Here is a 16,198-nt window from a genome sequence, read left to right on the forward strand (position 1 = left end):
ATTCTTGGAAACTTGAGCTCTGGGCTGGTTTATAGATGTATAGAGGGTAATATATATACATATATACATATATATATGTATGTATGTTATGCAAGGCCTTGCCCAACTAGTGCACAGCCTGATTATAATAGGTATGTACAGCCTAGTCTCGATAATTCGAAATCGCGATAACGCGAAAAATTCTAATCCCCTTGAAAGAAATTCGTTCTCAATAATTTTCGATAATTTAAATAACTGTGTAAGTCGAAAAAAAAAAAAACTGATCTGCTTGCCATTTCGAATTACCGGTACTCTACTGTACATATTTACTAATACATATATCAAAGATATAGAATTTCTGCAAGTTTTATTTATCAAAAACATTAATTTACAAATTATTATATTATATGCATAAGAACTTCATTTTGTTTCAGTGCACTCAAAGTCGTTTCGTTTCAGCGTAAATATAAAAAGTAGTTTTTGCTACTTATGCAAATCGCTTAAAAGCTCTATTAGAATTAGCATTTTAGCAGCTAAGAAGCTTTCAAATGCGTAAATGTAAGATAAGCAAAGCTTTGGGAAGCTATTTTTAAACACAGCAGAAAGCACGAAGTATGGATCGAGCGTGGCATTGGTGAGCTGTGCGCTTTAATTTCGATTAACGGTTTCGATGCTGTGCTGTTTATATTCAAGGGCTCGACTGCGGTATCGGCGGCGTCGCTGCAGTCGGCGTCGCTGCCGCTGCCGTTGGAAACGCAAAGTCAACTAGCTTATGCAGCTGATCCATGCGGCAGCAATTGACGACGCCGTACTGAGGCACCAAATGCAGCTGCCCAAAGAGGCTCTCCCGCAGCCAGGGTATCTCAGCACAAATGTCCGCACAGAACGAGCCGAGCTCCGCTACAGTGTACTGCAAGCAAGAGAGAACAGTTAGAGAGAGAGAGATAGATAGAGAGTGAGAGAGTGAGTGAGTTAAGAGAGTGAGAGCGGGTGCGAGAGCTTGCTTACGTATGGCGAATTGTGTGCGACAACAACAAACTCATCGGCTATAGTTCCCGTTGGCTGCAGCGCTCGAACATGTGCCCAGATGTGGGCCGGCACAGGCATGCCATTGCCTGCGCTGTCCAGCAGCAGCAGCGACCGACTGGCATTGCAGCTTTCGGCAATGGGCAGCGTTGCCACGCCCGAAACGCCCAGGCGCACATCAAACTGTCCTCTGCAGGAGGCAACGACACCAGGAGCAGCAGCAGCGCCCTCAGTGTAGCCATTGGCGGTGCGTAAAGCGTCCAGCCAGTGCTGCCAGTTGCCCGTGCGCAGCGCACGCAGCCAGACAATGCTGAGCATATCGGCGTAGTTGCTCAGCTCCTTGCTCAGCTGTGGCTCCTGCAGCAGGCTGCCGTACTCGAACAGTTTGCCATCGTAGAATTGGCCCAGCTGCTTCTGATTGCTGACCAACTGCTGGAACTCCGAGTTGGTGGGGAACCGAAAATATTTGCTCAAGCTGCCCAGATAGGTGTCCAGCTTGAGTCGGTCCAGCTCCTGGCCCGTCTGTCGCTCGAGCAGCAGATTGCGCGGCGCATACGCCAGGTAGCTGAGGAAGCGCGGCCGTGTGGTGCCCAGATCATAGCAGATGCCCAACTGCTTCACGTCCGGCAGTCCGTTCAGCTTGTAGCCGATGATCAGCGTCATTGCGTCGGCGGCCGGGCAGCCGCGCAGCCGCCGATTGCTTTCGTATAGGGTCTGGGTGAAGCCGCCGCTGCAGTAGACTGAGGCGCTGCTGCGATGCTGTATGATCTGATGATCGTCCAAATAGATTCCATCATTCATGCACAACAGCTCCGCCGTCTCCGCATTTATCTTGACCGGCTGCCCGCTGCTCTGCGACACGCTGATACCAGTGGGACAATGGAAGGTGATTGACTCGTTCGGCGACAGCTGGATGTCAGTCAATGAGCGCTTCACCACTGCCGTCTTGCTGCCGAACTTTTTCACCACGATCGGCTTCGGCTCCCCAATACGCAAGTCGCAGACCGCCGCAGCGCCTGTCGCGCACAACAGTAACAGCCAAACCGAACACGTCCGCCGCATCTCAGCTCACAATTGGCACTGATCTCGCTACACGCGCTCGCTTTCAGCAGAGGAGCATGAGAAACCCGACTCGTGATACGTGACTCACACTCTTAATACAATCAATTTTGTTTTTGTTTTTGTTTGTCTTTTGTTTTGAAGAATAAGAATCAAAAATGAAATTTGATATGCTACCGACTGCATAATACTCGTTGAGTATTTGCATAAGTCTCGAGTGATTGAGTCAGCCGTAAGTCTACACCATTAGCCACGCCCCCAAGGGGATGTAGATAAATGTATTTACCAATTATTATATGCTTTTCATTTATAATATAGAATCACATAGACAGCTCGTATATCATTTAGAGAGCATGTCTGTACCACATTAAAGAGTAATGTTTCTGTATTAACAGTTATAGTAAATACCCAGGTCTGAGTACCAACAACATGCGGACAGACAGACGAATGGAAATGCAAAAGGTTCGATGAAAGAAAAGAACGACGGATAGACGGACGGACAGATGGACGGGCGGACGAACGGATTGACAGATGAATTTACAGATCGGCGATAGATGGACGAACGAACGGATGATCAGATTGGTGGACAAGAAAGACGGACAGCCGTAAGCATAGACGTAGAGACAGATCGGTGAAGAGACGAACGCATAAACGGATGAACGGGCGAAGGGATAGACGACGGGGATAGACGAATGGACAGACGGACAGGCACGCGAACGAACGGATGAACTAACCAACGGTTAGCAACGGATTAACAGACCTTACTCAGAACTAATATACTCTTCTGTATACCGCTAAACGAGTATAGAAAACAGATGTTAAATTGCCGTAAACAAAGAGTGGAATAAAGAAATGAATAAATATAGGAATTAATTGTTGTCATAATAATAGGGGGAATCCCACCTTGATTGATTGGCTGGGGAATGCTTTTTGCTATCGATGATGAGTTCTTAAAATAGCATTTATATACATACATATGTATGTGCATATTCATATACATATGTATAAGCATACATATGACATATTTATTTAACTTAACTTGTAGTTAACATCTAAGATTCCAATAAGAATGTTTGCTCTAATGAAACATATATGAAGAGATGGCTGCCTCATCGTCATATAATGCATAATTTTACTCATATATACAACCATAAATAATAACTTTCTTAATTGAGAGGATGTCCGAAATGAACTCCCAAAGGACACACGCAAAGACATGTCGGCTACGTTGTCTTCACGCTCAAGAGCTTTGCCGCTCTGTTGCTGGCATTCAATGGAATTTCTTTCTTTCGTTGCTTTTATTTATTTATTTATATTTTTATTTTAACAATAATAAAAGTTTTGGCATATAGTCGGCTTATAGTAAGGCGATTTTCCATTCGATTGGCCGACGGACCGCTGAATATTCGACTCTGTGCGCAATGCGAGAGATTCCATTAGCGTTATTTGATTAACCACATGATGGAAGGAAGGAAGCTCAGAGCACGCTGGATGCCAAGGCAGACAGCAGTCAACCAGAGCGTGACCAGGACAAAGATGCGATGCGTGTGTGTGAGTGTGAGAGTGTGCGAGTGTGTGAGTGAATCAAAATTTGTGGTGTGGCAAAAAGTCAAGTGGCAACACGCGTAACGCAGCGAAACGTTCAAATGAATACGTGAGAAGGCGTTGCAAGGCAGCCAGTCACATACGCACACATACGCACACATACATACACATACGTGTGTGTGTGTGTATGTGTGTGTGCATGTAATCGCCTTTTTGACTGCCTGCCATTGCATTTGCGCACACGCATGCAAAGCACATTTAATCAAGCGACTCGTGGCGCCCTCTACGTTGAATTTGCCCCTTCTGCTACAGCCACGCCTCCGCCTTTTTGACTGCCGTATTCAGGATTTGAGTGCGCGTGGAAGCGTGGAACGTGGAACTATGCGATGCGTGAGAAACGTGTGGGCACTGTGTGTGTGTGGGTGTGTGTGTGTGTGTGTGTGGGTGTGTGGGTGTGTGGGTGTGTGGGTGTTAGGGGCTCGCAGGTTCAAGGCTGAAGGTTAGGGGGTGTCATCATTACAAGTCTGCCATCATCTTCATTTTCATCAGCATTTGGCTAAAACATTTATCTGCACACCAATCATACACACACACACACACACACATCCTGCATAATAACAGCTTTTAATGTCACAAACTTTTTGATGTGCTCTAATTTATATACAAAAACCAAGCCAAACCAAACCAAACCAGACAGGCAGCGAGCCAACGAGTTGAGACGGTGCGTCCGTATGACAATGTGGCAGCACGGCAAGGCTGATGCGCTCATCTGTCTGGCAACACTGTCAGCTCATACATACATATGTATGTACATGTGCGTCTGTTGACGCGTTGTTGGCTCGTTAAAGAAAATTTGCTTTCACGCTTGATGGCAAATTGGGCGCGATCCACGCCCATTTACTACCACATGCCCCTACAGCTCGGCACCCCCGCTCAACCCTCAACCCTAGCCGCCTCCTGCGACACGCGCCCTGCACTTGACTTTGGTATGCTGTGCATTGGACCCGTTAATACATATTTCATATGTCAACGCAAGCAACAAACCCTCTCACCCCCTCTACCCCAGCCCCATGCTCAGCCCCAACTTCAGTCCATTCCTCACCCCATCTCTGGCTCTTGACATCCCCTTGCTGGGTTTTTAATGTGGGGCAGCCCACGATTTTATATACTTATATATATTCTCTTTCGTCTTGTTTTTTTTTTTTTTTTTTTTTTTTTTTTTTTTTTTTTTCTTAAGCGTGGTCTTAAATCGCTCGCGTTTAAAAAATTTGATTATGTGAAATTCTCATGCGGGGAAATTAAATTTATACACAGATTCACAATTTTTGGTGCCTGATTGCTGTTGTTGTTGCTGTTGTTGCTGCTGCTGTTGCCACTGTTGCTCTTGTTGTTGCTGCTGTGTTCTCGCATTTTCATTTTTTATGACGGCTTTTCCGCATTTTCAAGTATCAAGCAGAAAAGCGGCGGGAAAAAAAAACGAACAAAAAATAAAAAAAATCAGCTTATGTCTTAAATAGGAACCAACTGCCAGATACCCCTTAGTCTGGCTATGCTTTTTTACTTTTTCGCGCCAAAATACGTGTTTTAATTTTTATTTAATTTTAATTCAGAAATTTTGATTCATGTATACTCTAAAAAACTTTGTGTGGTCTATTTTTTTTTTAATTAATTTTTTATTTTATTTATTTATTTATTCATTATTACAATTTTTAATTTGTTATTTTTTTTTTTCAGTTTTTATCATTAAATCATTTCTATTTTTGATCGTTAGTATTTATTTTTTTTTTGTATTTTTAAATAATATATATATTTTTTTTTATCAATTTTTTATTTTCTCAAATGTACTTTACTTATCTATAATTTATATTTTATATCATTTTTCATCATTCTGAGTTTACATAGCCTGAAGGATAGCCGTTCTGTTTTACATACTCAGCTATAAAGAATAGATACTTATGCAATATTTCCAACTAGTGGGCATACTTTTTAGCGTGCATATCAAGTTTCCAGGGTATTTGATAAAGAAAACATGCAAGAAATCAAGAACATGCGACTGACACATTCAGTCAGCCAATAAAATTAAGCTACAGCAGCTTCAGTTTCAACACAACCGTTACGGCTCTTATATACCCAATAAGAATGTTAATAGAGCTATCAAAATACAACGTGAAAATACAGAAGCAAATGTTTAGTGTAGATGTGTCAACGGGAGCCCGAGCCCGAGGTAAGTTCTAGAAAGACAATATTAAAGAACGAGAAATGAATACAATTATTATTCTTAAATATGTATATGCTACGTACATATGTGCTCATAAGACAAGTTTTGAACATCTTTTCTCATTTTCCTTTTAATATTTAAACAGCTTTAAGGTACAAGTTCATTGCTGGCAAAAATAATAGTGAACCGTTTATTTAATCGGGGAACTTCTAACATTTGTTATAGCACATTTATTATATATTTTTTACATTTATTAATTAATTTTTATTTATCAATAATTACTTGTTTTTTTTTTTTTTTTTTTTTTTTTTTTTTTTTTTTTAAATTTATTTGATAAACATACTTAAATCAACACAAAAAAAAAACATAATAAAATATAATATTATCAAAAACAAATTTCATAATTTTTTTTTTTATTTTACAGGGTATTTGTGAGCCGATGCGCGGCTCGCAATTGATTTCTTTATTTGCAGTGTGTGTTAAGCGACTTAAAACAGCTTAAATGCTGTTGCTGGTGCCATCAACTGAGATGGAGGCGGTGACTGAACCGGAACTGGGCCTGGGCCTGGATTGGGGCTTGGGTTTGGGTTTGGGTTTGGGGTCGGGCTACCCGAAGATGAAGACGAAGGGGAAGTGGAAGTGGAAGCGGAAGCGGAAGCGGAAGACAGGGGGCAGGGGATACGGTACATACACGATGGTATATACACAAGGACATAACATCGTCGCCGTCATTGTCATTGCCATTGTCATTGGCATTGGCATTTGTGCTCTAAAGGACAACGGCTGGCGAATGTTGGCGATTTATGCATAATTTATGCAAAAAGAGACACAACAACAATTTGACATTAATCAGTATGCTTTATTGACTTGACCCACGCCCACACACGCACACACACACACACACACACGCACACAGCCACGCAATAAAGGCGCGAAAGAGAGATAGATCAACGCCATACGACACACATACATAGAGTGAGCGTGGTTGAGAGTGAGAGGGCGAGTGAGTGAGGCTGAGGCAGCTGAAGAGAGGCGCGAGCGTCATTCATGACGTCTGTATAGCCATCGTGCTTGACATTCCCCATAACTTAATCAAGAAATTCTTTATGCATCCAGCTCCCCATATATTTTTTTTTGTCTCCATACCCTCGAAAAAAGAAATGCGTTAAGCTGTATTAGTTTTCGTTTAGGTGCGGGCTTGTCAAGCATCATCGACTTGCTTAGCTCATATATCACCACAAGAGAAGACTTACAGCTAAGAAAGGCCAATTGCTACAGCCATGCTAAGAGATGCCCATTAAAATACCCATAATATCGATAAATATCGATGATGGAGACTACGAGTTTTTTCTTGATAGATTTTGATGCTCATACTATATCTACGCAACAGAAAATAAATATCAACAGCCAAAGCAAAACTTGGCTTATGTTATTACAAGGTATTTGGCAGTCGGTCAATTGGCCAATCGACGCCGCCTTTCGCTATGTGCGGTCTCTCGTCATCTCATCAATGGCGTTAATGTTCCTCGTTTCTATTGTGGCTTCGTGCCTTTTGTTTTCGTCAATGAATGCGACTTTGACATTCCGTTGCCTCTTTGCGGTCCATAATTTTTTCCTGTTTCCTTTTGTCGCAGGAATTTTAATAAAATTCTCGAGAGCAGAAAAAATCGCTCGACAGCTATTTCTTTATTAATGCTATAATGAATACCTGCAGCTATTTCTATCGCCATTTGAGCTTCACCTTGCAGTTGACATTGACTTTGACACGCTGTTTTATCAAGCTGTTGAACTTCTCTATGGATGGGTGGAGCTCCAGTAAAGAGTTGCACGAAAGGGATAAATGGGAAGAGGAAGAGAATTGAGTGTGCCTGAAATTCTGTTGGTGTTGGATGAAGGTTAATAGAGCAAAGGTTAGGCTAAAGCATTGAAAGGTCCTGCTGATTGTTAAATTCTACAAATAGATTAAATCTCATTGACTTACCTCTAACTGTAATGGAATATGATCTCATATGGCACACACTTCCTATTTACAGTAATCCCTAGCTTCCAAAAGCTCTTAAGAATCTGTTAATATTCGGCTAAATGACTGGGAACAGCTACGTCACGTTACGTGCCTAACAAATGCGAGAGACAAACTCAAATTATTTACAGGTCGATCTGGAATGTAATGTATATGTATGTAAATTGATGTACCTCTATACATATATATGTGACGTCTCTGTCAACTGTTGGCATTGTTGCCAAGCTATTTCGCTGTCTGCGTGCACACATCCATCTATATCCATTGGCAACTCTGGCTAACGAACCGAACCAATTACAGCTGAAAATATGTATTTACTACGCCTCAAGTCGACAACACAAAGTCCACGTAGCGTTGCCCAAATAATATCGATATTTACGTGTATATGGATAAAAATATGGGCGAAATTTAATGAAAACAAATCGTAGGGGATAGGTGAACATGGAGATACCCTGTAGCTGGATTGGATGAAGACTAAGAAAAGTATTATTTCGTTATCGTTAAAAATATTTTTGAGTATAATTTTTTTCTGTAACTTTTGTCTGCCTTTTGCAATTGCTATGCAACTTTTAGAATCTAGAGATTTGTCATAGATAAGCTTATATACCAAAGTTTATTCCTATATATTAAAGGGCTACCGGGTTCCTTGGGGTATCTGCTGCTGATGATGATGAACATTGGGAAAATTGGGACCGGAGAACAGATAGATTCAGCATTCGCAATAAATAGACTTTATAAGCATTTTGTGTTTAAATATGCTTGAAATATTTCCGCCTCGTTCAATATTGATATTAATTCTCAATTTAATATTTTTGGCTTTACAAAGATCCACTTACCCAGGCTATCATATAATCCTAATTGACATAGTTTTAATAATGTCTACAAGTCCAACATGTCCGCTAGTCGAGCATACCCGCCTCTTATAGCCGGAGTGGGAGTGCGCAAGCTAAGCGGTAGCCAAATGTGCATTGAAAGGTAATTAAAAAAAAAAAAATTAATAATAAGCTAGAAAAACAAAATTGAATTTCTTTATTGTCTATTGGGCCATGCTCGATCAAGCGAATTTTTGTTTAGTTGCGTTTGCGCTGGCCAAGCGAACGGATCGAACAAGAAAACAAAATATCAAAACAATCAAAAATCAAATATTAAAACCGGAATCGGAGTCGGGAGTTGGGTTCCGAACCAAAGTGAAACGCTGTGCGCTGCCTATAAAGCACCGCATTAGAGAACAGCAACAACAGCAACTACAACAACAACAACAATGCATTTACATGTCGCTCTATGGGTCTGTGGCACGCTTCTGGCGCTGCTTTTGGGCTGGCAGCAACGCAAATGCTGGCGCCTCATTTGGCAGCTGAACGGCTGGCGGGGCGTGGCACAGCAGCCGGTGCTCTGGTTTCTGATCTGCATCAATTTGCATCCAAACAGTTGAGTAGCTTGACCACAGATCCAAAGCGGACTGATAGACCCAACTGTCTCTCCCTCTCTTTCTCTCTCTCCCTCTCTCCCTCTCTCCCTCTCTCTCTCTCTCTCTCTCTTTCAGGCATTCTGGACAAGGTGACGCGTCTGCGTGTGCTCTTCCAGCGACCGCTGGCCATCCTGATTGGCACACGCGCGCTGCTCTACATTGACGATCCGGCGGGCATGGAGTGCGTCTTGAATGCGCCCGAGTGTCTGGACAAGACCTTCATGCAGGAGGGTTTCTTTGCGCGACGTGGCCTGCTGCATGCGCGAGGTAAGCAACAGGAGGAACTCCTCCTCCTCCTCCCCCTCCTCCTCCGCCATTTGCCATTTTCATGTGGTTTCCCTTTGGCTGCAGGTCAGAAGTGGAAGCTGCGCCGCAAGCAGCTGAATCCCGCCTTCAATCATAATATTGTCATCAGCTTCTTCGATGTGTTCAACTCGGTGGGCAATCAGCTGTTGGAACAGTTTGCCACACAGCCGCATCTGCACGGCTCGGCGGTGCGGTTCAAGGATGCCGAGGATATGCTCAGTCGCGCCGTTTTGGAGGTATCCTGCCGTGAGTAGCACACGCACACGCACACGCACGCACATGCATGAACACGAATCGCTTAGCCCAATCCCCAGCGCAGTTAGTAAAAGTAAAAACATTCCGAGTGTTGATGGCGACAACAACGACGACGGCGACGGCGACTGCGACACGTTTGTCCAGTTTCCATGCAACGCACGTACGCGGAACCCATTGAGACAGAGCCACATAGACTCGAGGGTCAGCAGCGAGTCTTAGCTGCAAGCAAGAAGCGCTGCGGGGGCGTGCCGGGGCATCGATATGCCGATAAATTATGATTAGCCTTATGCAGAAACCAGTCGATTGGCCGTTGAATGCGTCTGCATTAGCACGAAAATCTGCTATGATTCGGTATGCATTCGGCATAAGAGATTTCCAAATGCTCACTTCGATGGGGTGTTTGGATGTATACCCTATCAGTGGGGAGGTCTTTTGTGGGGAGATATCTGATGATTGGTTAAGGTGTTGCAGTTTGTCAAGAGATACCCTATAGAGGAACCAGCTACCTTGCTCGATTATAGCTAACATCCTTATAAATATATAATTATAAAATATAGATAGTTTATCTTACTGATACCCTATATGTGAGGTCTAACTACTGGGGGCGCTAATTAACGATACACTTCAGTGAGGCAAAGCATTCTACCCTATGCAAAGTGAAAGTAATCTAGTCTGCTTTGGAGATACCCTATACGAATCTAAATTACTCTAGTCGGTTGTAGACGTCGCCACGATTTGTCAGTTTATTCTATTTGGTCTATAAGACGTCGCATATAAGAGTACTGTAGCTTGACTACGAAACACCCTATAAAAAGCAAGAAAGCTTAAACATATTATATTAAAAGAGTGCGAGTACAGAGAAAGAAAGAAAGACTATACTGAAATATTTTATAGTAAGTGTAACTAGTCTATGAAATAGCCTTAGTTATACTGTGAGCTATCCTACAACAAGTAGGTGAGAAGTAGAAGTGGCATATATCTATACTCTATAATAAACAACAGATTCGAGTGAATATTTATATTGCGTTGAGCTGGGATATCCTATAATAAGAAACAGACTTCTAGATCGACTGGAAGATATCCTGTAGAGTGTTTTTAGCTCGAATATGAGATGCCAAGAATGTAGTCCAGAGCGATTGGAAGATATCGTATAATAATATAAATGTTTTAGCTCGAAAATGAGATAGTCTATAATAACAAACTTTACTATAGAATAACTAGAAAATACTCTGTATATCACATAAGGGTGAGTAGAACGACGATATCCTATAAATAGTTAGAGTGTCATAGAAGGATTTAGGCATACCCTATAAAAAGTAAAAGTAGCTAGGCCCATTTCAAAGACACCCTGTAATGTAGGTAAGAGTACACTAGTCAGGCTCCAAAATTCCTCAGTATCTCTAAGAGTTATCTGGGTAGCCTGGAAGTTACTTGGTGTTGGTTTTTGTCATCTCTCTAGATCTCTGAGAAGACATAGACCTAGCCTATTGTAACTCAATTTGTAGTCAACTAACTGTCAACTAAGCCCAGTAAATTCACATTTCATAAGTTTAAGTCTGAACAGCTTTGATAGATTATTCATTTAGCTCAGTTTTTTTTTTTCGCAATTATGAGCAGAAATTCAGTGAGCAAATGTAAAATTGTTGTGGCTTGGCAACGGCTTGGCGCCACAATAATTCGCTTTGATCCTTTGCCAGCTATTTGAAGTGACATATTCCATTAGCAAATACCGTTAGCTGGGACACCTCTAGCCGCGAGGCTTTGGCGCCTCGGCAGCAATTTGAAGGCCAAATGCAATTACATGAGAATTGAGAATTTGCTGGGCTAAAACAGTTAGCGCTGCCCATTAGCAGCTGGCTAGGGAGGGGGGAGGGCAAACAGGCAGCCAGATTGGCAGCTGAGCTGAGCAAAAGGAGCTCAAAGGCTGAGCACGAATTATGGCTTATGCCTTGGCTGCTGTCACCTGGAAATATTTGAATGTCACACATGCTGTCGCCGCCTCCCTCTCACTCACTCACTCACTCACTCTCTCTCTCCGTCTCCTGCTATCGCTGTCTCTGTCTGTGGCTTAACACCTCGTTAACTTTTATTGCAGTCACCATTATGGGAACGCCGACGAATTTCACGCAGGCGGATGATGCACACATCGCCACCACCTACAAAAGGTGAGCGAGGCCGCCAGTGCCAGCAGCTCAATCAGCTCACACTAATTTCTCTCTCTCTCTCTCTGTCTCTCTTTCTCACTCTCCCTGCGGCCCTCCTTTTAATAGGCTACTTGAAATCTCGGCTATTAAAATTGTCAAGCCCTGGCTGCAAATCGATTTACTGCATCGGCTTTTGGAGCCGCAGCTGTACGCGGAGGCCGCGGCATGCAACCAGCTGCTCGTCGACTTTGTGGCAGAAATCGTGCAGCGCAAGCATCGCAATTGGCAGCTACGCAACGCCCTCGACAACGGGGAGGATGCGCCCTGGCAGCGTCGCATCTTCATCGAGCAAATGTTTCAGCTGGCCGCCAACGGTGAGCTCACCCTGCAGGACATCGAGGATGAGGCCCAGTCCATGGTCCTGGTGGTAAGTGGCCGGCGTTAACGAGTCCCATTAAGGTTTTCGCTTATGAATTGATGGACCCGAAACCCAAAGCCCGAATACCGTAACCCCGCCCCAATTCCTGCTCTGCTAACGAAGAATTATGAATGGCGATTTCAGCGAACTGCAGCTTATCTATTCAGTTGCTATGCGATCATGTTTGCCTACCACTAATTACCACTAATTGGCAATTCCAAAATCTAGTTTTCAATTTAAAACAAATTGCATGCCCAAACACGCATAGATCCAATCTGAGCTGAGCTCGAGTTGGACCATCTTCTAATACTATCTGTATTTTCGACCTCACAAAGTATAAATATTCTTGTTTTATATTAATTTATTTCATATTTTGCATGTAGTGTAGAATAGAATATACCCTGTATAGAACAAATTGGGTATCTCAGCTTATGGCTCAAATTTTCATTCTCATGCTGATCCATCACCAATATCTATTTATATTTCTGTCTGTTTTTCACTCTTTTACTATAATAATTTTTTCGTATTTATAAAACCTTCTTCTCTCTCTCTCTCTGTCTCTCTCTCTCTCTCTCTTTCTCTTCATCTAAATGTTCATGTATGCACATATAACTCCCTTTCTCTCTTTCAGTTGCACCTTCTTTCTCTCTCTCTCCCTTTTTGGTGTATCTGTCTCTCACCTTCTCTATATATGTTTCTCTCCATCTTTATCCGACTCTCTATCGTTCCCCTCCTTCTCCATCTCCTTCTTATCTGTGTACTATTTCGTCTTCTATACATACTTTAATATTATATATCAATATAGGGTATACGAAATCGAAAGCTTTAAATTTATAAAGTTGTATCTTAAATCTCTTTCATTATTTAGATCTTTATCTCTTTCTCTCTCTCTCTTTCTTATGCTCGCTCTGCTCTCTTTCTTCTCCTTGCAGTCCTTTGAGACCGTCTCCAATAGCATTATGATCGCGCTGCTCTGCCTGGCCACGCACAAGGGCGACTGCCAGCAGCGCCTGCGTGCGGAGATCGAGAGCGTGATGCCGCATGGCAACGACGTCAGCTACGTGAGCGTGGAGCACCTGCAGCAGCTGCGCTACCTGGATGCATTTGTGAACGAGGCGCTGCGTCTGCTGGCGACGGTGCCGATGAATCTGCGGCACGTGAGTCGTGACTTTCAGCTGGCGGGCCGCGATGCCATCGTGCCGCAGAACACGATCATTGTGCTGGACACGTTCAGCATGCAGCGTGACACCGCCTGGTGGGGCGAGAGGGCGACCCAGTTCGAGCCACAGCGCTTTCTGCAACAGCAGCAGGAGCTGCTGCAGAAGGAGGAGGAACTGGAGCAGGAGCAAGTGCTGCACGGCCAGTCCAAGTACACCCCGACACGCCGGCATTCCTATAGCTTTCTGCCCTTCTCCAAGGGTCTGCGCACCTGCATAGGTAAAGAGATCTTATCAGATCTGATTGCAATGAGATATTCCTAAATTATATTTATTTATTATTATTATCATTACTATTATTAATGTTTTTATATATTCGCCAGGTCGTCGCTATAGCTTCTTCATCATGAAGGTCTTCCTGGTCAAGCTGATAGCCAACTTCGATTTCAGCAGCGATCAGCAACTGGAGGAGCTGCAGTTCGTCGAGGGCATTTCGCTGAAGTTCCGCAACGCCGACCAGATACTCTTCCAAATACAGCCACGAAAGAGTTCATAGTTCATAGTTCAATAAGCTAATACTCCATATTCCAGCGCATATCAATTGTGGGGCAGCAAGCGGGAAGCCAACTCCATTTGCTTTATTTTTTACCATTATATATGTTTCTTATATATATTTTTTTTTTATATTTTAAATATTTCTTATATAAGCTTAGATGTAGTTACTTAACAATCAAATATTGCATGGCGACAATTGTTAAGAAAACCATTTTCTATTTGCTTTTATATTATTTTATTTTATTTTTTTTTTTAAAGAAAATATAAGAAGATATTGAACTATTTTTAATATGTAACAACAATTTTGTTTTCTATGAATTTATAATCTATTTAATTTTTTTTACAATATTCGGCTCTTAAATAATTTCAATTATTTTCAACTGAACAACTTTAATTAATGCAGAAACTTTTGGAATACTTCAAAGTATTTAAAGAATTTCAGTTTTAATTTAAGCAGCTTCGATTTGCTTCAACTTCGCAAATAGTAAGTGAGATGAGCTCTCAAAAAGTCCTATAGATAGCAGATAATTCTTAAATAACTCTTTCAACACGGAGCTTTTTAACGAAGCTGAAATCTAAAGTAAATTTTGAATATGATTGATCGATAAATTGATAATATCGATTGTTCGATTTGGCTTATTAGCTTAGCGAAAGTAGTTGATGTCTGAGCTTAAGATTATCTAGAGTATGGAAAAAAGTCTCTTTGGCGTACTTTTTGAATTTTTTATATATTCTTTTTTTTTTTCGTTTTCTTTTTTTTTTTTTGTTGAAATGTTTGATTGTTGTAAAACCTAAAATATATCGTAAAACATATTATCGAAGCGATAGTCGAGTGCTAAACTAAACTTGTAGAATTTGGGGACGAGACGTGCGTGTGAATGTGTGTGTGTGTGTGTGTGTGCGTTGGGGAGCTCGAATTTAAGCATGTTCTTTGGCAACGAGCTGCAGGTCCAGATTGTTTAGCTTCTGGCGCAAGCGATGATCGAAGCGCTCCTCGAGACGCCGCTCCAGCTTGACGGAGGTGAGCTGCAGCTGCTCGGCATTCAGCTCGGCCAGCTCAGCGCGCCGTTCGCTCTCCTGAAGCTGCTGCTTCAGCTTGGCCACCTGGCGATCGTAGTTCTGCATCTGCTGGGACGAGTGCTCGAATGCCCGCTCCACGCAGTGCAAGTTCTGGGCGGCCGCGTCCAGCTCGGACTGCAGCAGCGCCTGGCTGGCCCGGCTCGCCTCCAGCTGCTGTTCGCTGCGCGTCAGACGGCGGCTGAGCTGCTCGGCACGCTGGCCGTTTTGCTGGGCCGTGCGGTCGGCCTCCTTCGCCTGGCGCTCCATCTTGGACAGCTCCCAGACGAGCAGCTCGATCTTCTCCGACTGCAGCTGGTCGCGCTGCTCCAGCGCCTTGCGCAGCCGATCGCTCTCGTTGAGGGCGTCGCGCGCCTCCTGCACCATCAGCTGATGGCTGGCGGCATGATTCAGGGCCAGCTTCAGCTCATCCTCCAGCTGCACGTTGCGGTGCTGCAGCTCCATGAAGCTCTCCTCCAATTGGCTGCGACGATTTACCTCGCGCTGCAGCATCGCCTGGCAGCGGCTGTAGTCCTCCTTATAGCGGTCCAGATCATTCTTGGCCAACTGGATCTTGTGCTTGAGCGTATCCAATATGAGGCCCTGTCGGCTCGGTATCGACATCTTTCTCACGATATGTGTTCAATGTGTATGCTTGTATGATTCGTGCAGGTATGTTCGATGTTTGCTGCTGCCTCCAAATTGCTGCTTCTTCCTGCTGTTGGTTTGATCGATCCCGCTTGTTATATATTTTTAAATATATATTTTTTTTATATAAATATATAACTTTTTGTATATTTGTTGTAAATGACTCGTCAAGTGTCAACTGTCTGGGTTGCTAGTGTAAACAGCTCGACTTGACAGCACAAGGGCACTTTGACGAGAAAATCCCTTGCGTAAATTTCCCTGCTATTTGAATTTGTGTGCTTTGCGTTCGAGTTTAGCGCAGACTTCAACCATACCCACGCTTGCCGCCAGATGGCGCACAAGCG

At 43.1% G+C, this 16,198-nt stretch overlaps 2 protein-coding genes across 2 annotated transcripts; one reads left to right on the forward strand and one right to left on the reverse strand.

Moving 5' to 3' along the window:
- Positions 1 to 329: 329 nt before the first annotated feature.
- On the reverse strand, positions 330 to 2,102 carry LOC108620196 (uncharacterized). Its single transcript, XM_018017096.2, has 2 exons — positions 988 to 2,102; positions 330 to 889 (listed from the first exon to the last, which is right to left on the reverse strand). Exons 1-2 carry the CDS (start codon positions 2,065 to 2,067, stop codon positions 668 to 670), a joined length of 1,302 nt encoding a protein of 433 aa, XP_017872585.1. The 5' UTR covers positions 2,068 to 2,102; the 3' UTR covers positions 330 to 667.
- Positions 2,103 to 8,931: 6,829 nt separating this feature from the next.
- Cyp318a1 (Cytochrome P450 318a1) lies at positions 8,932 to 14,463 on the forward strand. Its single transcript, XM_089474416.1, has 7 exons — positions 8,932 to 9,274; positions 9,391 to 9,582; positions 9,667 to 9,867; positions 11,972 to 12,041; positions 12,147 to 12,447; positions 13,371 to 13,875; positions 13,979 to 14,463. The coding sequence occupies exons 1-7, from the start codon at positions 9,109 to 9,111 to the stop codon at positions 14,149 to 14,151; spliced, it is 1,608 nt and encodes a 535-aa protein (XP_089330542.1). The 5' UTR covers positions 8,932 to 9,108; the 3' UTR covers positions 14,152 to 14,463.
- The last annotated feature ends 1,735 nt before the right edge of the window (positions 14,464 to 16,198 follow it).

This window comes from Drosophila arizonae, chromosome X (genome assembly GCF_054131065.1).
Source record: "Drosophila arizonae isolate 15081-1271.41 chromosome X, UAZ_ARI_1.0, whole genome shotgun sequence".
Taxonomy (NCBI): domain Eukaryota; kingdom Metazoa; phylum Arthropoda; class Insecta; order Diptera; family Drosophilidae; genus Drosophila; species Drosophila arizonae.

Coding starts and splice junctions, on each gene's coding strand:
- LOC108620196 (XM_018017096.2), bottom strand. CDS start 2,067: ATGCGGCGGACGTGTTCGGTTTGGCTGTTACTGTTGTGCGCGACAGGC. Junction 890..987: donor TCGCACACAATTCGCCATAC/GTAAGCAAGCTC, acceptor TCTTGCTTGCAG/TACACTGTAGCGGAGCTCGG.
- Cyp318a1 (XM_089474416.1), top strand. CDS start 9,109: ATGCATTTACATGTCGCTCTATGGGTCTGTGGCACGCTTCTGGCGCTG. Junction 12,042..12,146: donor ATCGCCACCACCTACAAAAG/GTGAGCGAGGCC, acceptor TCCTTTTAATAG/GCTACTTGAAATCTCGGCTA. Junction 12,448..13,370: donor CCCAGTCCATGGTCCTGGTG/GTAAGTGGCCGG, acceptor TTCTCCTTGCAG/TCCTTTGAGACCGTCTCCAA.